This window comes from Ambystoma mexicanum, chromosome 13 (assembly GCF_040938575.1).
Source record: "Ambystoma mexicanum isolate Mex_15411 chromosome 13, UKY_AmexF1_1, whole genome shotgun sequence".
Taxonomy (NCBI): Eukaryota; Metazoa; Chordata; class Amphibia; order Caudata; family Ambystomatidae; genus Ambystoma; species Ambystoma mexicanum.
In genome coordinates this window covers 167,204,085-167,230,006 of record NC_090938.1, presented here as the reverse complement: position 1 = coordinate 167,230,006, position 25,922 = coordinate 167,204,085, and the positions used below count along the sequence as shown (strand labels likewise).

Here is a 25,922-nt window from a genome sequence, read left to right as displayed (position 1 = left end):
TAATTTTGTTAAGACCTGTGAGGTTTGTGCAAGATCAAAGAACCTCGTCGGAAAGCCTTCTGGGTTATTGGAACCATTACCTGTTCCACCGCGTCCGTGGTACTCAGTGTCCTTGGATTTCATCACGGATCTTCCGCAAGATAAAGGGTGTACATCGGTGTTGGTTGTAGTTGATTTGCTCACTAAAGAAGCACATTTTATTCCGATGGAGGGAGAGGTTACCGCCGATAGTTTAGCTAACAGTTTCTTGCAAGAAGTTGTTAGGCTACATGGAATTCCCAGTCAGGTCATCTCGGACAGAGGGTCTCAATTTATTTCAAAAGTTTGGAGGGCATTTTGTAAGAGGTTGGGAGTTGAGGTATGTCTATCATCAGGTTACCATCCCGAAATTAATGGTCAGGTGGAAAGAATAAACAAGAGTTGGAGAAGTATTTGAGGTGCTATCTGCAGGCAGGTGAAGAGTGGGTAGATTTGTTGTGAGTTGCAGAATTCGCATATAACAACTGTAGTAAAGATTCCACGTCTATGTCCCCTTTTTATTTAGGGTGAGGTTTTCATCCTCGTTTCTTAAGTATTGAGGTAAATAGTGATTCAGGAAACCCTAAGGTGGAAAAAGGACTAGAAGTTATGAAAATAAACTTGGAGAAGGCTAAAGGGGTGTTGGTGGAAAGTAAGCAAAAATACAAAAGGTTTGCTGATCTTAAAAGGAAGACAAGTCCTCAGTATAGTAAGGGACATTTGGTGTGGTTATCAACCAAGTTTTTGAGAATTAAAGGAAGAAATAAGTTTTGCCCTCGTTTTGTAGGACCGTTTGTTGTTGAAAAGGTGATAAATCCAGTGGCAGTTTGTCTAAGGTTACCAAGACATATGAAAACTCATCCAACCTTTCATGTCAGTTTGTTAAAACCTGTGGTTAAAGGAATTAGATTAACACCTTCTCCTTCGGCAGTTGTGGTTGAAGAAGATGCTTCAGAAGAATTTTTGGTTAAGAGAATTTTGGATTCTAGAAAAGTGAGAGGAAAGTTGCAATATCTTATTGATTGGGAGGGTTTTGGACCTGAGGAGCGCACTTGGGAAGAAGCAAGTGATGTGCATGCTCCTTGTTTGGTTGAAAGATTCCATAAGAAATGTCCTTTTAAAGTGTCCCAGGGACTGGGCTTTAGGAGAGGGGTACTGTCAGGTTGACATATCCTTATATACTCTGGGTCAGGTGTTACATACATACATTGCTCAGGTGTTGCATACATTGACATTACATACATTGACATATTTTCACATACATTGACATATTTTCACATACATTGGGTCAGGTGTGACACATATATAGTATGGAAGGGTTTGGGTGAGTTATGATGGGTTTTTATTTTGAAACAGACAGTTTGGCCTTAACCTTAATTGCAGACTATGGAAAATGCCCCAAGCCAAGATGGAAGTTCTCAGCCTAAGTTCTGATTGGCTGGTGATTGTTTATAGAGAGGACAGTGAACATTCTAAACTGCCTTTCATCGTCGTAGCCCAGCTGAGAGGACATGTGCTAAGCTGCTCCTGCTTAACTTGATCTGGGGCTTCAAGTTTCAAGCGGTCGAGTGGCTTCTTTGAGAAAATAACAGGAATTGAGTTTGGAGTTGTTTGGGACACAGGACAGGAGTGCGAAAATTCAATTTTCCTGAGAGAAGAACTTATTCAAGATAAGTGCCTTTAAATTATTTCAAAGTGGAAGATTACTTTAGTTCTGAACTCATTTTCTACTAATTTTTTGTAAAAAGGTTAAATTGTGTTTAAAGGTTCAATAGCGCGAACACAATCTTACGAACGCATAAACGGAAGCGCGAGTGCATGTTTTCATAAACTACGTGTCTTTTCAAAGCTAGCGCGTGTTTGAGTCGTTAATAAGCTTCAGCGCGTGTGTGTGTTAGTGCGAGCGTGAACTTTGAGCTACGTGGAAATAACCGCGTGTGCGCGAGAATATTGTTACGTGGATTCTACTGCACGTGTGCGAGAACATTGCTACGTGAATTAACCGTGCATGCGCGAGTATATTGCTACGTGGATTCTCCTGCACGTGTGCGAGAACATTGCTACGTGAATTAACCGCGCGAGCGCGAGTATATTGCTACGTGGATTCTACTGCACGTATGCAAGAACATTGCTACGTGAACTAACCGCGGGTGCGCGAGTATTTTGCTATGTGGATTCTACTGCGCGTGTGCGAGAACATTGCTACGTGAAACTAAAGCGCCTGTGCGTGTTTTTTCTACGTGGGACTTTAGCGCATGTGCGTGTTTTCCGCGTCTTGGATTAGTAGCGCGTGTGCATGTTTTTTCCAGACTTGGATTTTAACCCTTATGCGTGAATTTCGCCACGTGAATGTTTCATCGCAAGTTTCAAGCTATTTACATTAAAAATAAAGAAGAAGAGACTACAAAATTGGTTTTCATTGGAATTTCCTTTACTTCATAGAAAACTTAAGACTTTGTTTAAGTAAATAGAAGAATAAGGAGTTACAGGAAAAGACTTCTAATGCATTCAAGGACCTAACAAAGAAGGCAGAATGTTCATTGAGTTTCATGGAAACTAGTAAGGAAGTCTATTCTACTAAATCACTTCTCTGGGCATTTTGAAGAGAAGTACTAGGTATGGTCTTTACAACTTTTTAGTAAAGGATATAGTATTTTAAGGTCAGTGACTCAATGAGAAATTGAGGTGTTTTTATATGCTTATGTTCCAACTATAGGTGATGAACCAGCTAGTCGATAGCTTCCAGCCTGGAGTTTGTTAATTTGTCCCTTTCCCCTTGAAGTGTGGCAAACTGAGCAGTCATTTGTCCAGAGCTTTGAGTGCTACATTTTAGGTGGATTGTCGGGGGCTCAGCAGCTTCCGCAGATGCAAGACCGGAATCTCAGCCTGACAGTAACTAGGTGTTTACAGTAGGCAACCCCTGCAGGGGACCCCATTCAGAAGGTACGAGTATGTGGATTGATGGAGATAGAAAGTCTGTTCTCGCCAGAGCTTCAAGGCAGACCTGCCGCTTTAAACAGGAACCACAGGGAGCTGCATTAACCAGAGAGACCCTTTGATCCACAACAGACAGGAAGATGGCTGGGACTTAATAGTACATGTTTTCACCCCTTTACCTTTTCAGTTGCAAAGCACTCTGGTTATGACCTCATGCATACAGGAGATTGTTGGTGGGGACCCAGGATTGGTTCATTAAGGTAGGCTTAGCCTACACCAATCACTGTTGCCCATTTGGCTTTAAAAGAGGGCTGAGACCCTCTTTTGGACAGATCATCTGAAGACTTTGCAAGGAGTAACAAGGGGAACTTATTTGGACCCTGGCAGAAGGTACTGTCTGCCTTACACCTTCTGCAGTGATGGAAGGCCAGGATTTCCAAAGAGGGATGCAAGATCACTCCCCTAAACATCTCCTAGGGAACAGAGGGAGATACTGAATCCAGAGGATCCTCCAGCAGCTCCAGAACCTGTACCCAGCCAGCACACAGCGTGACCTGCCAGGCTATGCAAGCAGGCTTCCTATGTGCGAAGTGCCAGAGAGTCTCTGAACCAAACCCAGGACAAGGCCGGTGCCTGCAACACTCTCCTCAGTTTAGGGTCATCCGTCTTAAAGGATGACACAAGCCCAGTGAAGAAGCTAGGAGAGGGGCATCGACATGCACAATCTAGCATCTGCCTTAAAGGAAATCTTTGAGCCAGTCAAGCCCATTGAGCCGCCACCGACTGCACCACTGACTGGACTGTTGTCACCCGCAGTAGCTAACATCATCCTATAAACCTCAGCCAGTGCTTCAGACCTGCCAAACAGCACTGAGACAAAGATCCTGACCACCAGCCACCATGCTGGCCAGCCTGCAGCCATCCGTCCAGCTTCACTTGCAGAACTGCCTGCTGTCTGATACCCACAGCTTTCTCCCATCTTGAACTCTTTCATAGGAGCTGCAAAGCGCCCTGAAACCGACTCAACCCTGTTGAGCAAGGAGAACTTCGACAAGCACAAGGTACATTGTGGTTCTGTCCCCCTGGTCCTTCTCCGAAGGCCCCTAGTGACATTTACTACCCATTGTCTCTTTGTGCTGAAACCAAGTATCCTTGAAGTATTGTGATTGAGTACTTTACCAACTAACCTCTTGTCAGTATCCAGAGGTCCTCCCTTTTCCTTCTTGTACTGTCTGTCCACTGCATTCTTTTACTGGTTGGGGTGTATTTTGTAGTGTGCTAGAACTGTCTGTTGAATAATAATAAAGTAAATATGTGTATACAACCTTGACTGGATAGTCCCTTTTATCATTGGGCAACAATTGTATTTTTGCTGTGTTGCAACCAGCCAACGATCCACAGCCTTGCGGAGATAAGCCTGCCATTCTGTCCATGTTACCAACATTGGACAAGATGGTTTATAATTTGCCTGAGTTTCCAAACTGTTCAGATCCTTTCTGGTGTACTAGAGGTGTGGGACTGATTTATGGTTTAGACACTGATATTCATCATTGGACCACTGGTACCCGGAAGTTGATTCATCACAGGGATTTGAAGTGTATACAACAGAGAATCCTTTGGAAGCAATTCTCTGGTCTATGGTCAGCCTGTGGAGTTGGGAGAGAGAGTTGGAGTGAGGTGCGAATGTTTTGATAAGTGCAGAATCCGTTTTCCAGCTGATTCCGTATTGCTTTCTGTGGGTAAGGATGTTGCTGGAAGACCAATTACATTAAAAAAGAAATATACTATGCTGCTCAACTTTTATACTGTGCCTATCACCCCGATAGTGATCTTATAGCATTGAGTTTTGTCTGAAGGCTGGGTTAATGTAGTGTGATATTGCCAGGCAAAACAGACCATGGTAACGATAGGAAGGGGTTGAGGAGGAAGCATTATTATCTTATGTTATAAATAATGTATACTGTTCCAAATCTCCAATGCAATCATCTCAAAGAGTTGGTGCATGTCTGGAAGTTGGTGTATTGTACTCCCACCAATTGCACCGACACTGAAGACAGCAGGAGAAAGGAAAAGAAAGGATTAAAGCAGTGGGGGAATGCAGGTGTAAAGGAAACAACCAGGGGGAATTTAAATGGAGATGGAGCAAGTTAAAGTAAGAAGGTTAGTATTTGTGAAAGCTTGGGTGCATAATGATCTAGCCAAAGTAGGTATTCAATTAGGATTGCAGATATTATGTGAGTATAAAATAAGGCAGTTGAAGGAGATGGGTGTAGTTATGTGAGGGCATTTTCACAGTGATAAAAAGATCTACATTTCACTCACAAAACAGACTCTAGTAAAGTAATTCTGGCACTACCAAGACTAGAGGTCTTGAGACTGGCCATGTAAAGAATAGACTGTATGAAAGACAAATATAGATAGACTCAACCAGGGTATGTATAGAGCGATAGGCCAGTATCCTGTCCTTCTCTATTGTGATGATCTTTGTAGAGAGGGATAGGCTATCCTTCACTATTGTGATGATCCTTCAGATGACGTCATTTCACCCAGGGGAGAACACCTTTCCATGAGGCTAGGGAGGTGAAGCCACTAACCAATAGTTCTCCTAGGGGTGGTAACATGTGGGAGGATCTATGGAGATGGACTCCTCTCTTGGGAATAAGGACATAATTGAGAAGTATAGTCCCTGTAAAACCCCATCGTTTAGGCTGACAATAACACTCAAATCTTAGCATCATAAGATTTACTCTGAAACCATGTGTTATTGTAAAACATCAAACCCTCCTGTTGACATAGGTACTAAAATATAGAAATGCAAAAAAATGCTACTTCAAGTGGGATTAAGGGTAGAACAGATGCTGTAAGTTGCATGGACATTAAGAAGGACTGTGTTCTTCATCATCCGCTGACCCGTCCAGCAATTGCCCGTAGAGTTCTGGCAAGCAGGAAGCTGTGGTACGACCAGAAAGAGATGACAGCAGAACCCGGAAAGCTGATTCAGGCCTTTAGGAGACTGCAACAAGGCTTGTCTCCAAGACTGGGTGGAGGAATAGCTGGCAGCATGAGAGGTATCTGTCGATTCAGTTGGGAACCAGTGATAAACCTGCAGAGCCTGAGAGATGGTGGCATGACCTGTAGTGGGTGGACCGGGTGGTCCAACAAAAAACAATGCCAAAACAGCTAAGCCCAGCCTAAAGCAAAACAACGTAGGTGATTATTAGGAGAAGTCAAGAGACCGTGGAGGAGGCATAAACTGTCACAGCTGACCAAGCGGTCCGACAGCTATGCCAAGGTGGTACACAACAACTCCTGGTGGAGAGAGGCAAGACACTGAGGACTACTAAAGGGTGAAGTTGAAGTGGGAAGAGCAAACCTGTAACACGTGGCAAACCAGTGAATAGATTTCTGGGATAATTTCATGGGAACAAGAACAAGTCCGGGAAGTTACGAGACTGTAAACCACAAAGAAATGAGAGAACTGTACACCAAATTTTGATACAGTTCCCAAGTCAATTCCACAAAAGGGTGATACTTGAAAGTCAAGAGGGACCCAGAAACGGCTTCATCGTCTCAATGGGGGTGGAGCAAGAGAGAGGTGCAAAACCCAGAGATTGTGAAAACTACCATAAGGGAACTACAAACCTTGTCAAGAACTGTCATTAGGCCATTAGGGAACCAGCTAGGAGAAGGGAGTAATTTTCTTAGCCCCACAAGAAATGTGTGTAACTATTTGATTTTCTGTTGGGTTACGGAGAACCTGGAACCTTTGTGGAAAATTTACTTTACACACCCAAGAGGTGAGTAGATTCTTTTTCATCCGTGAGAAGGGAGGCATTTTCCTGGATTACAAACTGGACTTTATGGTGTGTTGTTTTAGTGACAGGGATAGAGTAGGAGTATTTGTGATTGGGACAGTGTCTTTTGTCTTGACTCACATGGACTTCCTGACGAGCACCCGAGTTTCTTTAGTTTTGATAGGCAAATCCCCTTCCAGTTAGGGATAGATAGGTTTGGTTTTTCATTTAATATAAGTCTATAGCAAACACTATGGCACCACTTGGTCAGTATCTTCATTCCTTTGTGTCACACTATGCAGTGAAGGTCTGCCACCATATTGTCTGACATGTTCTAGTGATGTGACTATGTCTTTGGCTCAGAGGTGGTCCCATCTGAGACATTTCACAACACCTGGGTGCTTTGAAAACATTCACAACAGAATAGGAAGCAAATCCCCTTTTACTTACTCACTCTGTCGAGGAAGGCCAGGAACAGGCAGGTTCTATATACAGAGAAACTGGGATGCACAAGTACATTTAAATTAAGATGGGGTTTGAACTGTGGCTCTTCTAGGAGAAATTACCCTGACCGAGCAGCTTGGAAGATCATGAGGTCTAAAAGGGACGGTTGTAGTGTTGTGGGTGGCAGGATTCCCCTTTGGCTGAGGCTGGGCTCATCTATGAGTTAATCTGCATAATCCGGCCTTGTTATCCCTTCCCAACCTGTGCTGCAGTTACTGTGTCTTGTTAGAAGAGGGCAGCAGGCGGATCCTTGACATGAACTGTTGGATATTCCTATGTAAATACAGATTCTACACCCCAGGCACATTGACCTAATTTGAAAATCAGGATCTCAATCAGGGTTTTGAAGAGAAATAAGCTTATGCATGTTGCTTGAAAGGAATTGTACGATCGGACCAAAAAAAAAGGTCCGCCCGTATAAAGAGTCAGAAAAATGCTACCACCAAAGGTTCGAACACCAAAAGTTTGAACCTTTGGTGGTAGAATTGTAGGTAAGTATAAAACAAAACACTGAGGGGGTGTCCCCCGCAACACCCTGCTCACTATACTGTGTGGTATAGTGAGCGGGGGTTGCGGGGGACACCCCTGCAGCGACCGAAAAAAGAAAAGGACCCTGCGGTGCCATTTCAAAGGGAACTGGCGCCACAGGGACATAGTGTGAAGGAAAGGTAAGAAGGGTAGAGGTATGTTAAGGGGGTGGGTGGGTGTGTGGGTTTGTAGATGCGTGTTTGCATGGGAAATGTGCGAACCTTTTGTGGTTCGCACATTTCTCATGCAAACTCTTCTGTTGCTGACTTTTCCGCAACTAAAAGATCACGCAGATCTGCTTGAAATACGCACATGGGTACTGTGATGAATCAAGAGTATCTGTCCCTTTTCCCAAGGGGGAGACACCCCCTTTGAGGCTAGGGATGTCAGTCCACTACTTAAGAGCCTGCATAGGGTTTCTGGGAAAGTGGGACATCACTGCGAGTGACTGCTCCTTTCGGGACAAGGACTCTCATTCCCACAGGGAACACCCTATGCAATACACCTTATCTGCATATATACTTCCATAATGAACAACGTATCCTCCTTCTGTTTGTTCTTCAGGCAATGATTAATCAAGCACAATGCCTGGATAATAGGGAATATCTCTTTATGAAGTGGCTTGTATGTAAGAAGGATGAGTGGATCAGAGAAGAGGAGAGAGAAATCTGCACAGGGGACGCCCACTGATGTAACTACACCTTGGAGGGGCAGAGCAGAGAGTAGCCGCAGAGCCCACGGTCAGAATGCCAAGCTGCAAACCGGACAAAGGGAAAGCCATTGTAAGGATGGTATTCGGAGGATAATCCAACTTGGTGGCATGACCATGGAAGCACTGTGGTGGGCCCAGCGCCCATTTAACTACGCCAACAACAATGCAACGGGAGGAATGAAAGCTGGAGCACCAGATATTCAGGCCCAAGTGTGACTCTTGATAGCCTCGGGAGACCGTCCTGTCTGAGCAAGTTGACAAAGAAAACTGCGAAGCACGAATTTACAATTGAATGGAAACTAACTTTGCAAGCACAAATTAGCCTGACAAGTTATTCATTTTGCTATAATGTAAAATTTGACAAAGTGATGCAGAATTTAAGTCAAACTGCTACTACCATTGGATGGTGAATCTGCTGCATTACACAATTTAATGCGAGTAAAGAATGTTTGGTTGTTCTGCAGTGTTTTATGAACTGTGCGATGATTTTGTGTATTTATGATTGCATAAGAATGAGAGTGAGCGTGCTCTTTCCATTGCTGTTATGGGTATATTATTATGTTGTGAGAAGGGCTAGGATAGTTAGAATGAACCTAAAGGAACCAAGGTAAAAAAGTTGCAATATGTCTAGCGGAGCAATCATGAGGTAAATAAACGAGGAAGATGAACCCTCAAAGAGTGTCATTATTTACTTATTGTTTTTTTTTGGTAGTGCTATATGTTACCTTCTGGCTGCTTAAAAGCACTTGTAGGCCTTCTACAAACCAACATGACATTAGTATGAAAGGCATAACAAAACATGACATAATATAACATGACGTAATGATGCTCACAATGCGATGTTCTTTGTGACTAGGTCGCATCATTTCTTTGCACATGTGATGAGATTTGCTTGCAGATCTCATCACTTGGGAAAGAAAACATTTGCGAATCGTCCGCAATATATCATCAAAGAGGTAGCATAGTGCAGAGTTAATTGTTCGGTAGAGAAGAGCGACTGGCATTTGGCTGACCATACCAATGTTGGGCCATTTTATGACTGGTAGAACAAGTCCAAAACATTCAGCCTTAACAAATAATACTCTCTGGGAGTTAATCTTATGCCTCATTCTAGCAGCTACTGGGACGATGCAGATTCACAACAGTCATCATATTCCTGATGTGTTTCTATGATGGTGAGGCCATGGTCCAGTGGTCTTCAAACTTTGGGGCTGTTCCCCCCCCAAACCCCCATGTGGAACAAAAGGGTACCGAGGGGGAGCAAACACTCTTCAAAAAGGGGCTATGCTGACTGCTTTTAATACGAAATATAAGTTGTTATGGCATCTGGGGGGCCCAGCAACAATATTTTGCCTCAAGGGGGGCTAGGAAAGAATAGGTTTACCCAAGGGGGCTCAGTATAAACAAGTTTGAATACCACTGCCATAGCCTATTGTGAGCCCTGTCCTACTGTTAGTCTTTTATTGAGGTGGACCTATCAGAGCTTGCCAATGTGTCCGGCCAAGAGCAGGAGATGTAGTGATTCATGGCACCATTTTAGGTCACCCAGAACTGGATGTTTTCCCGGCTGATTACTTACTATCATGGGAGATGACGGCTTTTATGATGTATATCGCAGTAATGCACTCTGTTTCTTCTGCGATTACTGCCCCTTCAGAAAACACTTTGAGTGAGGATTCCAGCAAATATGTGGCTAGAAATAAAAGTGCAAATCAGTAACAAATATATTAGTTGGGTATTCCTTTGCACTCGGTAGGCAGGCCCCTTAGGCCAGCACCATTCGAAAATACAGCACAATCCAGACTACATAGGTTGACTAATTCAAAGTCATGCAGAACAGTGGTACACATTTTATTTTCAAAATAATATTCTTCCACGTACCCAGTATTCCAAAGTTTTTCCGAATCACGCTTCTCATCATAGTCTCGAGGGGGCGACCATCAGCCTTTTTGCAAGCCTAGGAAGAAGAAGAAGTGCCAAGGGAATGACACATGTTTAGAGCATCGCAGTTGCTATTATGTATATAGCCATGTTCATTGTGTATCGTTTGTGCATACAGGTGTTCTACAACCTGTCTCTGTTAGCAGCCTGGAACCATGTGGGGCAGTTGAGTCCTGGCTGTACAGGTCTGGGGCTGCGGCAACGTGACAAGAAATAAACAGAGAGTGATAAGGTGCTTAAAACCAGAGTGCCTCCCATGAGAATGGTAGAGCCTCTCAGTTCAGTCATGAATGGACATTTTGGGTCCCATATCCATTAGGGTATCCCCGAGTGTGTATGTTATTGTGTTGATAGATCTTTTGTCTAAATGGCATGAAGTGGGCATTGTAAGGGACATAAGCTCCTGCAGTATCACAGCATTTTTGGAGTCAGTATTTTGGAGAGGGGGGTTTCCCAGGAAAATAGTATCTGGCAACGGTGCCCAATTTGTTGGAAAAGAGATGGAGGCATCTTTGGAAGACAATGGGATCAGTCATTTCACAACAGCTCTGTATAATCCAAAGGGGAATGCCATGGTAGAGAGGTTCAACAGGACAGTGATGGATGTAATCAGGATTGCATGTGCGACAGGAGGTGATTGGGAGCGTGCATAATGAAACGGGAAGATATAATATAAGATTGCACCACACCAGGTAACAAGAGTTTCTCCATTTGAAGCCTTGAGGACGAGGGTGCCTAATTCTAGGCTGCATCCAGGTTGGATGAAAGAATGTGTTAGAACTCATTAGGAGGTATCAGAAGGGGTGTTACGCGATAGGATGTGGAATGTTCAAGAGCGGCCTAAGGAAAGATACAATGAGAAGAATTGTGTGAAGGAGCGTGTTTTGAGAGAGGGTATGTTGGTTAAGGTGAAGAAAGGTAGAAGAGTGGATAAGGGTTTCATGAAGTTTCATCGCTATTAAAGGTGGTGAGAGATCTTGGTAAAGCCGTACTACTGAGCAATGGAGAGCGATGGGGAAAAACGAGAGTAGCTATTGTGAAAGGTATGGTCTATAGTCTCCATGGGTGATTTTTGTTGTGGGGCCAGTGCCCCAGGCATATCTACAAAGGTAACATTAAAATATCAACACCTGGTAAAGGGAAGGAGGCGTGTTGTATACACATGGATAAAGGTGCCAAGGGAATGGCACATGTAAAGAGCATTGCAGTTGCTATTATGTATATAGCCATGTTCATTGTAAATAGTTTGTGCATACTGGTGTTTTACAACCTGTCTCTGTTTGCACCATGCAACCATCAAGAGCAGGTATTATTATATGGAGCACAGCTTGTGTTATATTCCAAAGAATGTTAAGATATGAGCATGTGGAGCAGTTGAGTACTGGCTGTAAAGGGCTGGGGCTGCTGCAACGTGACAAGAAATAAACAAGCGTGTGCAACATACCCTCTCTGATGTGTTAATGAGATTCATCTCAAAATGTGGCAATATGGACTGGCTGAAGAGTCTGGAGAACAGCGGCGACCCACTGTAAATGCAAACAGAATCCTGACTACTTTACGCAAAACCTCTGGCCTTTAACTGCGAAACACTAATACTGGTGTAAAGAAGCTGCTATTAACATTTCAGATACTTGTCATCTAAAATTAAAATATATATTCACCTGAATTCACCTGAATTCTTTCGGCCAGTTAAATTACCTAGCAGATGTTTCCTCTCGAATAACAATTTCGGAGCCCATGGGTGTCTTCAACCTGGGATCCTGTATAGAGCCATACAGTGCTTTACATCTGTTATGACACTAAATCACCATAAAAAACCCCTCCCTGTTTGTGCAGTTAATGTCCCTGTAAAGTCATGCCCTTCTACCCTCTTGGATCACTGGGCAATTTTATTTGGTCCTGTGCACAAACGTACATTATGGGCCTCATTAGATGTTTGCCAGCATCGCGCGGCTATTAACGGCGGGATAACGACAAACTGTAATACTGTTTTCTGCCACTTCATCTGCCGGAAATTACTGGCAGAATCCAAGTGGCGGAAACGCCAGTAAATCCCCATTACATGGTGGCGCATAGGACTCCAGAGAGGAATTTTCCAGTATTTCTGGCACCAGTATTACCAGACAGAGACGGTAATATTGGCAGTATTTTGCTGGTACAGTGACGGATAGACCGCCAGCTCAGAGCTGTAGGTAAATTCACCACCCTACCTGCAAACTAGGAGTGTGCCGGTGCAGTAACGTGCTGGTATGCGGTAATATTGGCACGTTATTACTGCACTGGCACACTCATAATGGGGCCCTTTGTGACAATATTGTGAGCATCTCTTCCCTAGATTTGATTTTTCTCACCATTCAGGAGCTATCAAAGAACTTAGCGGCAATTAAGACAGATATACTGGAAATTGAGAAAGATCTTAATGAGTTATTAGGCCATGAAGAACTCAACAACATATTAAGTGCCATTAATCCGTGACTTAAGAGTTACAAAGGAGAGTTGGAAGCGGAAAAAAGAAGTAAGGACATTTAGACCTGACACATATGATTATCCTAACCAGGAGTTTGAAACCCCACAAACATGTACTTCTCAGGAATCTATATGGAGGTGATAAAATCATCATTCGACCAGCGGAAAAAGAGAAGATTCCTGGTCATTATGAACACTTAAGAGTATGATATTGAATGTACCAGACAGCTTAGTGATAACACAGGGTATGCCCCATGTAATGCAGATCCCACTGTGAACATTATGTCAGAACTTGCAGGTATCCCCAATAAAGCAGAAGACATGGGGCCTCATTACAACCCGGGGGGTAAGGGATTACCGGTACCGGTAAGGGCACTGGTGCCGGTAATCCCTTACTGCCCAATTCCGAGGTCCTGTTGCGGGTCCTCCCTTAACGGCTGGTTTTACCAGCCGTTAAGGACGGGACCTGCAAAGGGACCTTGGAGGTAATTACGGTACCGCAATTTGTGGTACCGTAATTACCACCTTCCCCATTTCCATTGAGCCCTATGGGGGCAAAAATGGGAATGGGGAAGGGCAAATGGTGAATGGGGAATTACCCAGGCGTTTACCATGGCGCTAACAGCGCCATGGTAAACGCCTGGGTTGTAATGAGGCACATGGAGTGGATAAATCATAACACCAAGACATTTCTGTAGACCATTCACCCCAGAGTACCACATTTGTACACTCTCCCTAAGGTCCACAAACACCCTACCAATCCACCAGGAAGACCAATAGTGGCAGGTATGGACAGTGTGCTGAAACCATTGTGTAAATATATTGACTTTTTTCTTCAGCCCATCATACAAAAGACCAACACTTATATCCATGACACAATCCACTTTCTACACATTTTCAATCAGATAACGTACATCTCGGCATGAATTATGTTTACCATAGATGTCAAAAGTCTATATGCCTCAATCCCTTGTGATCTGGGTATGGAAGCTATTGATTGGTTCCTCCTCAATGAAGAGCAAATCTGAGCCTCATGTGAGTTTATACTAGTTCATTGCGGAGAACTACTTTAATTTCAAAGATCACTTTTACCTCAAGACATCAGTCACATCGATGGATGCCACTGTGGCACCCACTTATGCTAACTGCTTTATGCACACATTTGAAAAGGACCATGTTTTAGATCACCCGGTGTTGCGTAACTATCTCACATTTTGGGTCAGGTTTAAAGATGACATTCATTTTTCAGTATGGATGGGAACCATTGAAAGTCTGCAGGGATTCTTAACTTAACTGTATACCATTGACTCGTGAATACAATTCACCAGTGAAGTATCTGTCAACCAGATCAATTGTTTGGATGTAGATTACTGTCAAAAACAAGATATACAACACTAACATTTACAGGAAAAAAAATAGACAGAAATAATCTACTTCATCGTTTAAGCTTCCACCATTCAAGTCTGATTAAGAACCTCCCCTTTTGCCAGATGTTAAGAGTGAGGAGGATAGTTAGTGACCCTGAGGATTATGAAAATCAGACTGAACAAATGGGCGATAAATCCCTTGCTAGAATATACAAACCTGAGGAAATTGATGCATCAAAGGAACGTGTAGCTAATATCTACAGAGCTAGGAGCTCACGGAAGAAAGCAGGGGACAAAATCCTGCCGCTCTAGTGTATGTCTACAGATATTCTATCTAAAGTAGACAAATCAAATCAATTGTACAAAATAAAATTGGAGAATATGTGACTCACTGATGGAGCACCTTCAAGGAACCACCCACATTTGCATATAAAAGAAGTATCAACTTCAAAGATTGACTGGTCAAAACAGGTACTGTAAAGAAATTACCCCAAACTATGAAAGCAGGCATGTTCCCTTGTCTACATTGCATGAACTGCAGGTTTGTAACCAAGGGCAATATTATACACCATCCAAGATCAGGTGAAAAGAAGAAGTTTTGAGACTTGTGATAGTAGTCATGTTATCTACACAATCAAATGCCCATGTGGAGTCTATTATGTGGGACAATCAAAGAGACCATGCAAGCAGTTTTGGAATGATCAATGGTCCTGCATACACACCAAAAACAGGAACTCTGCAGTGTCACGCCACATGATAGAAAGGAAGCATGATATCCCACAAATACGTTTCCAGATAGTGCAAGTGGTGACTTGAAGAGGCACAGATGAAGATCTGGGAACAAGAATGTAAGGTATTATTGCAGTGATTTCAACAGAAACAGCCAGTAAAATGGGTGGAGATGGGAACAGCAGATTAGTGATTACATGATAGCACTTTCAGTGGGGTTAATATAAATGAATGCAAAAAGAGAGAGCAAATTAAGTAGTGCAGGTGAAAGCAGAACAATTACAATGACAAATTGAGTTCATTATGGCAGTGAACTAGGCTTTCAAAGGTAAAAAGGTAAAAGAAAAATGATTGCAAAAAAAGACAGAAGATTCAAAATGCACTGAGCACATGGATAAAATGACTATATATGAATTGCCAATCTGTGTAATGTTGCACTGAAGAAAATAACCCAGATTAATTAACTAACTGCCATTATTGAATGATACCCCAGTAACCAATTAGTCCTCCTGTTTAACATTACAATGCAATGTAAGTGAGCATGGATGGAGATTCTGCTTTATTTTTTTCTCTCTCTCTTTTTGTTCCATGGAAAGGAATGTTACTCTCACCTGGACCCCACAGGGGTGTCGATCGGACCTGGACAGCTGCTGTCTCCTTCAACGTGATGCGTAGTGCAGAGATAACTGTCTGGACTGGCCCGCCTAGTCTTGCCTGCTGGACCCGAAGAAATATTTTCCTGCAAGTGGAGACAGGGATTAACCACCTGTTGGCTTTAGTGATGGCCTCCCAACTGTTCTCGCTCTCCCCCACTAATCACCTCCGATATCCCCTTAGTAACCTCACCTTATGTTCGTAAAAGATGAGCTCTCCATCCTGCGTGTCTTGCAGGGGCACGTAGATACCAGTTACTTCACTGGTTTGAAGGTGTTGGGAGAGTTCTGGTAAGTATTGACTCTGAAGTCCCTGGCGGGATTGGTAAGTATCAAGTTCAAAGAGTTCAATGTGCCCGATGTTCACTCTTGTCCCCTTCCTTCCTTAAGTTGCAACTGAGTTTGTGAGAAGAAGGTCTTCTAGCTGCTGCTGGCGTTCCGGTAAGAGTCTGTGTTACCCAACGCTGTCCGGTAACTTTTGCATTCGTTAACGTGTTGTTTTTCTCCCTCTTTACAGATGCAGCATATGAAAATGTGGAGAGTTATGGAATAATACCGCCGGTGGTAAATCAGGTAAGTCTATGGTGGTAAGAGGTTGTATTTGGTGATTCCCTTGGCTCGCCTTGTTTTTTCTTGTGTCCCCTAGGTGCCGGATTATGGCGAAGAAATGATGGAGACAGTGCTGGATCGAAAGATGCTGTGAGAACTGGTGAGTATGGCGCCGTGCTGGAGCTGGCGAAGTGACGCGTGCAGGACTGATGTACTTACCAGGTCCGGAGATTAAATGGTTCCGGAATTAGGTGAGGAATTTGAAATAAGTTATTTTCTAACCTTGTCCTTTTCTTCTTCTTTATTTTAGGAGCTCCGGATTCGAGGCGGGCGTGGCAGAAGACTGGATGCTGGCTGCAGGCACGCGGGCGTGGCAGAAGACTGGATGCTGGCTGCAGGCACGGTGAGCGTCACCCTGCTGGATGCAGAATAACACGAAGCGTGTGCTGCTCTTCGGGCGTGGTTTAAATAGCCTCCAAAGTAGTCCCAGGTAGGTATTCCTCCATGACCACACCCGAGTAACAAAATAGTCCCTAAGGTAAAGTAGTCCCTCCTAGGTCTCACATGGGCTTGGATCTTCTTGCAGCATGGTCTGCTTCAGGTAAGTGTGCACCTATGAGCCTGGCGCCTATGGCGCCAGGACTGATGTCCCATATGAGCCTGGCGTCACAGGCGCCAGGACTGAACCCAGACAGCCCCTAGCAGGGGTTGCTGGGTTTTCTCAAGGCGACATGATGCCTGCTCCCGGGGCTGATGGACGTGGTCTGGATGCCCGGGGGTATGCATCATGACAGCACCCCCCCTCAAGGCCCCTCCTAAAGTTGTTCCTCCCCTTGGTCCTGGTTTGTCTGGGAAGTCCTGATGGAATCTCTTCACTTATCGTGGTGCATGAACGTGGTCACTAGGCTCCCATGACCTTTCCTGTGGCCCGTAACCTTTCCAATCGATTAAGTAAAAAAGTTTTGATTTAACCACCTTGGAGTCCAGGATGTTTTTCACCTCGAATTCAGGTTCTCCATCTATCAAGATAGGATCTGGTGGTTTGGTTAATCTTGTTCCTGGTTGAACTGGTTTTAAAAGTGAAACATGAAAGACAGGATGAATTTGCATATTGGAGGGTAATTCCAGTTTGACGGCCACCGGGTTGATAATGCCTTAATGGCGTAAGGTCCCAAATATCTAGGATTAAAAGTCAGAGTTCCTTTCAGAGGTATGTGTTTTGTAGCTAGCCAAACCTGATCTCCAATTTGGTACTGTGGAGTTTCACTTCTATGTAGATCAGCATTTTTCTTGTATTTCTCTTTTGCGTGCTTTAAATGTTCTGTTGCTTCCTTGAAGGCTTGTGTAATAGTAGAATGTAAATGACTAACTTCAGGCATTTCTAAGTGCTGAGGCGAATCAAGTTCAGAGGTTCGAGGGTGGTGTCCATATATGGTATAAAAGGGGCTTTGTCCGGTTCCTGAATGTACAGAGTTATTGTATGCATATTTGGAAATCCATAAAATATCTTTCCAATTACTTTCGATCTGGTGAAGCATGCAACAAAGGTACTGTTCAAGGGTCTGGTTGGTCCTCTCCGTCTGACCATCGGTGACTGGTTGATAACCTTACGTCGATTTGCGTCAATTGGCAACATTTCTTCCAAAAATGTGAAATGAATTGACTACCTCGGTCAGAGACCAGTACCGAAGGAAACCCGTGTATCCGAACGATGTTTTTGAGGAACTCCTTGGCCAGGACTGAAGCAGAAGGTAATCCCTTCAAAGGAATAAAGTGGACCATCTTGGAAAAAAGATCCACGATAACTGGAATGGTGTTAAATCCATTACATGGAGGTAGATCAGTAATAAAGTCTAAAGATAAGGTGTGCCATGGTGTAGGTGGAATAGCCAAAGGCTGTAAAAGGCCAGCTGGTTTTTTCTTCTGATTCTTGTTTTGGGCGCAAATGCCGCAAGACATCACAAATGATTTTATATCTTTTCGCCAGGTGGGCCACCAGAATTGTCTCTTAATTTTGGCTTCAGTTTTTGCGATACCTGGGTGACCTTCCATTAGGTTATCATGATAATTGGAGATGACCAGTTTCTGTAATTCCTTGTGTGGTAGAAATAGTCGTCCTTGGTAGTAGGGTAGGTCATTGATGATTGAGTAATCCGGGCCTTTCTTTACCCAGTCCTGCAGGGCTGCTGGATTGAAGAGTTGTTGGATTTTTGAATGAATTTCTTCTAGTGTCTGTAAAGTAGTCATGCCAAGAATTCTTTGTTCAGAAATTATAGGCACCGGCTCCGGGTTCGCATATGATTCTTCCATTCCTATTCGGGATAAGGCATCTGCCTTGCCATTTTTACAGCCTGGTCGATAAGTGATCACAAAATCGAATTCGGCAAAGAACAATGCCCATCGAAGTTGACGCGATGATTGGGCTTTGGCTGTTTTTAGATACTGCAAGTTCCGGTGATCAGTGATTAAAGTAATGGTATGCCTTGCACTGAGTAGATAGTGTCGCTAAGCTTTAAAGGCGGATTTGATGGCTAATGACTCTTTATCGGTAACCTTGCCGAGAACTTTCTGGACCAAAATGCCACTGGGTGAAGTTGACCAGTTTCAGGATCCTTCTGGGACAGGTCGGCTCCCATGGCTAAACTGGATGCATCAGTTTCCACTATGTATGGAAGCTCTGGGTGTGGATGCTTTAAGACAGGCGCCAACGTGAATTTCGCTTTCAGCTCTTGGAAGGCCTTTTCACCCTCTTCGGTCCACAAGAAACATTTGTTCTTTTGCAAAAGTGCTGTGATGGGATGTTCAACATGTGAGAAGTCTAGAATGTATCTGCGGTAGAAATTGGCAAATCGGAGCATGCTTTGCACCCCTTTAACTGAACTAGGTGATGGCCACTTGAGAATTGCGTCCACCTTTCGTGAGTCCATTCGGACTTCTTTTGGAGTCAAGATAAATCCAAGGAATTCAACTTCCGTAACATGAAAAACAAATTTTTCTAATTTTGCATATAACTTGTGCTGGCGTAGTTTCTCAAGGACTGCACGTACGTGCTTAGCATGGTCTGATTCTGAGGAAGAGTACACAAGGGTATTGTCTATGTATACGACAACACAGACGTCAATGAGTTCACAAAAGACATTGTTCATAAATTACTGGAAGGCTGCTGGTGCATTGCACAACCCGAAGGGCATCACCTGGTACTCGAATAAACCGTACTTGGTGCGAAAGGCCGTCTTCCATTTGTCGCCTTTCTTTACACGTACCAGATGATATGCCCCTCGGAGATCTAACTTAGTGTAGATACAAGCATCATTTACTTGGTCTAGTAATTCGGGGATCAGAGGCAATTGGTACCGGTTCTTTTACCGTAATCTGATTTAGTGCGCAGTAGTCTATGCACGTTCTAAGGTCACCTTCCTTTTTTGGCACGAAGAACAAAGCTAAGGATACAGGAGACTTGGAAGGGCGAATAAAGCCAATGGCAGGGTACTGGTCTAAGTATTGTCGTAGGTGAAGGTTCTCAGGTTCCGTAAGGGCATAGATCCTGCTACAAGGGAGTTGTGCACCGGGTATGAGATCGATTTGACAATCGTACGATCTGTGAGGAGGTAAGGTGTTTGCCTGTTTCTTTTGGAAGACATCCTGGAATTCTTGGTATTCTGGAGGTAGTTGCATGACTGCTGTGGTTACTGTGGCCAGGCCTGCGTTCTGATTTTTCTTTGGGTAACAGGTTTGTGCACAATCCGGGAAGGTTATTCTCTTCTCTCGCCAATCAATACAAGGATTATGTGTTTCCAACCAAGGTATCCCCAGTATTATTTGGAACTGAGGGGCTTTGATTAGATCAAACACAATAGTCTCTTGATGCCCATCCTGACCCAATAGTGTCATCTCTGTGGTGGAATGAGTTACAGGCCCAGAGGCTATTTCCGTTCCATCGACTGTGGTGATGATATCTGAGGTGGTTTTCCGGCAGAGAGGTAGATTCATCCTGGAAGCCAATTCATGGTCCATATAGTTCCCTACAGCCCCGCTATCAATGTATGCCCTTACTGCGTGCATACGTGAGGATTGTCTAGGATCAATTAGGACCATTGGTATGATCAGATGCGAGGTCTGAGTGTCCTTCTTTAAGCTCGGCAAGCGGACCTCTACGCTTGTCGAGCGTGGTCGTTTTCCGAATCAGGCTCTTTTGGACTTTTATCAGCAACTCCTACCACCTTCTTGGGTGGTTTTATAGGGCAATCCAGTAGAAAATATCCTGAGGTTCCACAGTACAGACACAATTGCATCTGTCTTCTTCTTTCCCTTTCCTTTTGAGTTAAGGGTCCTTTGACCCCCCCCCCCCCCGATTTGCATAGGTTCTGATGCATCTGTTCCTTTGGGGGCAACGTTGGATTTAACCAATACTCGATTTTCAAACTTAGCTCGATCAGCCTTTCTATTCTGGAGTCGATGATCCAGCTGGACCACTAAGTCTATAAATTCTGTGCAATCCTGAGGTGGGTTCACAACTTGAGCCAAGACGTCTTTGAGTTCTCCCCGAAGTCCACGATGAAACAATGTAATTCATTTTTCCTCCGGCCAACCGGTTTCCACCACCAACCTATTGAAGGTTGCAATATAGGTTAGCAGATCCTGGTTACCTTGTCGTAAGGATAAAAGTTCGTTGTCCAGGGCTTGACCCTGTGAGTGTCTGGCGAATAGTTTTTCCATGCTCCTTTGAAAACCCTGAAAATCCCGGAGGAGAGGATCATCCTGGTTGACCAATGCAATGGACCAATCCGCTGCGCTGCTACTAAGATATGACAATACAAAGGCTACTTTGGCTTGGCCATTTGGAAAGGCTCCTGGTCTGCATAAAAAGTGCAAGCGGCATTGGTTCATAAACATGGCAAACATTTTGGGGTCCCCAGCAAAGCGTTCGGGTGGAGCTAACAGAATATTTCCTGGTAAAACCACTTGCACAGGATTGCTTGATGAAACTGGGGTTGGGTTTCCCCCATATCCAGGTAGGGGCGTTTGCCCAGCTTGGTTTTGCAGTAGTTGCCTAGCCAGATCATCCGTGCGCTCCTTTGAGACAATCAGTTCTCTCCTGAGGGCATTAGTCTCTGGGCGAGCGGCATGTACTTCCGCCCTAAGTTCCCCCAATAATTGGGCCAGTTGGTCGGTTTCCAAGGCTTCCATAACACCCGGGTGGGTATTTGTAGAGAGGCTTTGCGTTCTGTTACGCTCACCTGGACCCCACAGGGGTGTCGATCGGACCCGGACAGCTGCGGTCTCCTTCAACGTGATGCGTAGTGCAGAGATGACAGTCTGGACTGGCCCGCCTAGTCTTGTCTGCTGGACCTGAAGAAATATTTTCCGGCAAGTGGAGACAGGGATTAACCACCTGTCGGTTTTAGTGATGGCCTCCCAACTGTTCTCGCTCTCCCCCACTAGTTGCAACTGAGTTCGTGAGAAGAAGGTCTCGTAGCTGCTGCTGGTGTTCAGGTAAGAGTCTGTGTTACCCAAAGCTGTCTGGTAACTATTGCATGCGTTAATGAGTTGTTTTTCTCCCTCTTTACAGATTCGGCATATGAAAATGTGGAGAGTAATGGAATAATACCACCAGTGGTAAATCAGGTAAGTCTATGGTGGTAAGAGGTTGTATTTGTTGATTCCCTTGGCTCACCTTGTTTTTTCTTGTGTCCCCTAGGTGCCGGATTACAGCGAAGAAATGATGGAAACAGTACCGGATCAAAAGATGCTGTGAGAACTGGTGATTATGGCGCCGTGCTGGAGCTGGCAAAGCGATGCGTGCAGGACTGATGTACTTTCCAGGCCCGGAGATGAAATGTTTCCAGAATTAGGTGAGGAATATGAAATAAGTTTGTTTTCTAACCTTGTCCTTTTCTTCTTCTTTATTCTAGGAGCTCCGGTTTCGAGGCGGGCGTGGCAGAAGACTGGATGCTGGCTGCAGGCACACGGGCATGGCAGAAGACTGGATGCTGGCTGCAGGCATGGTGAGCGTCACGCAGCTGGATGCAGAAAAACATGAAGCGTGTGCTGCTCTTCGGGCTTGTTTTAAATAGCCTCCAAAGTAGTCCCAGGTAGGTATTCCTCCACGACCACACCCGAGTAACAAAATAGTCCCTATGGTAATGTAGTCCCTTCCAGGCCTCACAATGGCTTGGATCTTCTTGCAGCATGGTCTGCTTCAGGAAAGTGTGCACCTATGAGCCTGGAGCCTATGGCGCAAGGACTGATGTCCCATATGAGCCTGGCACCACAGGCACCAGGACTGAACCCAGACAGCCCCTAGTAGGGGTTGCTGGGTTTTCTCAAGGCGACATGATGCCTGCTCCCGGGGCTGATGGACGTGGTCTGGATGCCCGGGGTTATGCATCATGACAGGAATGTGCACTGCAAAAGAGGAATGGGCTGTTTTTGTTTTATTCATAGGGTTCTTTGTTTGCGCAGGAAGCAAGAAGAGATACATACAAACTCTCGTAGGTGATTGGACAGAGGGATCAGAAGTCTAGAAATTACTAAAAACGTCACAGAAAGGGCAGATTTAGTTTTGACTGACAGGCAGGAGAGATAAATAGAGGTGAGCTGAAGGGTGGCTGGCTGTCGAGGGAAAGATACGAGTGGCAAGCGCTGAGCTGACCCGACATAGAAGACTGCTGGGAATCCAAGGCTGTCTTTCGGGGGCATGAAAAGGCAGTGCAGAATTCGTAACACTTCATTGCAGATAAGCAGGATGGAGAGGGGGCCATATAGATAAAGCACAGACACTTCAGAATCCCATTTAAGTGGCTGTAAATTGAGGAGAGTGCTGCGTGAGAGAGAATTATCTCTGTAGCCAGAAATAGATCAATAGTTTCAACTGAATCAATGTTGGGTTTTTCTTTCGCACACTGTAAACTAACGGAAAATGAAAAAGATTTTTTGCAATGCATGTTTATACTTTTATCTCTTAGGTAACCACGGCAGTGTGATGCATTGGTAAGAATTGGCAAATGTAATGTATTGTTGTGAAATGAATTATGCTTTTATTGAAAACAGCGTCATTTTTAAAAACACACATAAAATTGGGTGAAAAGTGACTTGGTGTAAAGATTTCTTTTTAGGTCTCTAGTGATTATTCTCTAGCTGAGGCGAGGTGACTAGGAGACACTCTAGTGCCTACATCACAGTGGTAAAAAATATTTACCGCCAGAGGTAGAGTAAGAATCAAAAGGGCGAAATATAAAAGCAAGCCAGAAAACCGGTGTGTGTGGTATGAGTGTGTTCAGCTGTGCATGCTGAAGCTGAACAGTGCCCTTCTATATGATAAGCTGACATCGTAAATAAGTAATCAGTACAAGCTACGGTAATATTCAGTTTCTGCTAAATGTACTAGGCCCGGATATACATGCTTACAGTCAACCCTAGAACAGAGCATAACTATAACAAGGGGAAAGGTGTGTCTTATCATGTAGGGCAGTGCTAGGAATATGCTCACCACAAATTTACCACAACACTAAGCTACTGCCAATTTACCACAATACTAAACTACATCCAAGTTAGGTAATAGCCTAAAGACAAAATCCCTTACAAGACTGAACCAACAGGAAACATACTGGATCAAAAGACGTAACTCAATGGAGGCACATAAGATCAATGAAGAGATTGACTGTCATGTTTTTTCTGTAACTGTTTTTCACCACCTGGACATGTGCCTTGTTGGGATATCATACCAACTGATGATATGTTTGAAGTTCAAACTGTTCTTGGCTACTGGTATCTCCAGCCAGTACACACTGTGCTAAAATGGCGAATGGCGTAAGCACCACGCTTTGAATAAGACATGTTGCTATTATGGTAGAAGCACAACCCGACCAAGCCCTGTCTACCATTTATGAGCTACTGTACATGTTGTTTGAGCCCTACCCCTTCATTTGACTTATGGTCCCCTCAGGTGGCCCTAGGGTCTTGACCACTCATCTTTAGCGGTTACGCTAGGTTTCTTACCTCATTTCATCATGGTTTAATATATAGTATGTTGGGTCGTCCTCTGGCGCATCCATTTCGGGTACTGTATGGTTCATTACACATCACTTATCAGCACATGTACCTGACACGTGTTTTGATTGCTATGCATATTTTGGGTGTGTCTATCAACACCATTTTTACTCCACACGCAATGTCCGTAACTGCTTTCTGCAAGTGGTCCTCCCCTCTGAGGTAAGTTACCAATGTTCCACTCTAACACTGTCGTGTTATAGAATGGTACTCCATTAGCTTTTAACAACATATCCTCTGCTGCAGGCAGCATTTATACATTGCCTTCCTTAGACATACTGCTCTTGATGAGTTTTGTTTATAATTTTTCTCAACATGGCACCTAGCAACTGTGGTCCCGTGACATCATCAGGCTCACGAGCGTGTTCTGACGTGGGACCGAGGATCATTTTAGGATGAGCACCCATAGAAGCCAGACTTTGTTCTGATATATTGGCAGAGGCCAACCTCATATTCTTTTGAAGCTGCAATAGTAAGACATTTAGAGCGAGTTGCTATCAATACGGATTTGTTTCTCTACTATCTGAATATAGAATTGAACCAAGGAGGATTCTGAGAAAATGCTCCATTGTTGTCATTGTTTTCTAGATGCCGGCCATGCCATGTTAGTCCTGTCGATTGGGCAGGAAAAGATTAGAGACATAGGTATAGACTTATCTACGTATGTTGGAAAACATTTTTTCTACGTTTCTGGGCAAGATTATAAATGTCTGGTTTTTTTTTTACATTCCAGTTTGAATAAGGAGTGTTGACCAAGGTAAATGCACTTTATCCACTGTGATTTTTTGTGGTTTGTTTAATCTAGCGCTATATACACATTTTTTTTCTTACGTTGTGTTTTCTTTTACAGTTTTCCTTTTGACCTTGCAGATTAACTTCATATCAGTGCCTAAGGGCTCTGCCCGGAAGATGGATATTATCCGAAATGCATAGGCAATTGTGAACCCATGTTATTGCCACAATGCCTCATCTCTATATATATTAAAACTAACTGTGTCATATGCTTTGGTGAATAGATTTTTATGATTTGTAAGAGAATGAATATTGAAGTCGTTTTGAAAATACGTATAGTTTTGTTTAAGATTCAGCCCAACTTTTGAGCTAAGCGTGAGCCTGTGGTTCTCACATGGGCAACCCTGGGAGTTGTTTTGTGTATATTTTCGCCATTGTGCCAATGGCCTCTTTTTCACTACTGAGCTCCCAAGTACCTGTACATCAGGATTCAGCATTTTGAAAGATTGTTGATGTTTATGAACTTAAACAAATTCAAAAGCGGCAGTGCCCACCTTTACTAGGTTCCCTGCGTTTTATAAGCACTTCATTTTCATTCCAGAATGGTGTCAACTGTAATTTAGTTGTGATTTCAACAGAGGTGCAGCTGGTCTTACCCCCATTAGTAGGCAATATACCAGTATGGTAGCCATTGAGATACTTATGTAATTTTTTAAAGTCCTACCAGCGGCTATATTCTTTTGGGCCATCCTTTTCACTGTGGAGACCAAGAGGTAGGAGTAAAATGAAATTGTTCAACCATGGTCTCACATTCAGCCCAGCCCCGTACCCTCTAGTGTACTATAGCTAGCTTCCTGTCCCAGATAGCCCCAGTTCACATCATGTGTGGGTGGACCTGATTGTTTAGTGCTTTTCCTATGGACTCTATGGAATGGGGATTAAC

General features: G+C 43.9%; 1 protein-coding gene across 2 annotated transcripts in view; it reads right to left on the bottom strand.

Annotated features, from left to right (window-relative positions):
• The window catches only part of LOC138520101 (maestro heat-like repeat-containing protein family member 1), a 758,658-nt gene that overhangs the window by 350,104 nt on the left and 382,632 nt on the right, over positions 1 to 25,922 (bottom strand). For both annotated transcript variants that reach the window (XM_069632611.1, XM_069632612.1), the window contains exons 11-12: positions 10,375 to 10,450; positions 10,073 to 10,186 (exon numbers count right to left, since the gene is read on the bottom strand). In XM_069632611.1, the coding sequence (XP_069488712.1) occupies positions 10,073 to 10,186; positions 10,375 to 10,450 (190 nt within the window). The remainder of the gene's footprint in view (positions 1 to 10,072; positions 10,187 to 10,374; positions 10,451 to 25,922) is intronic.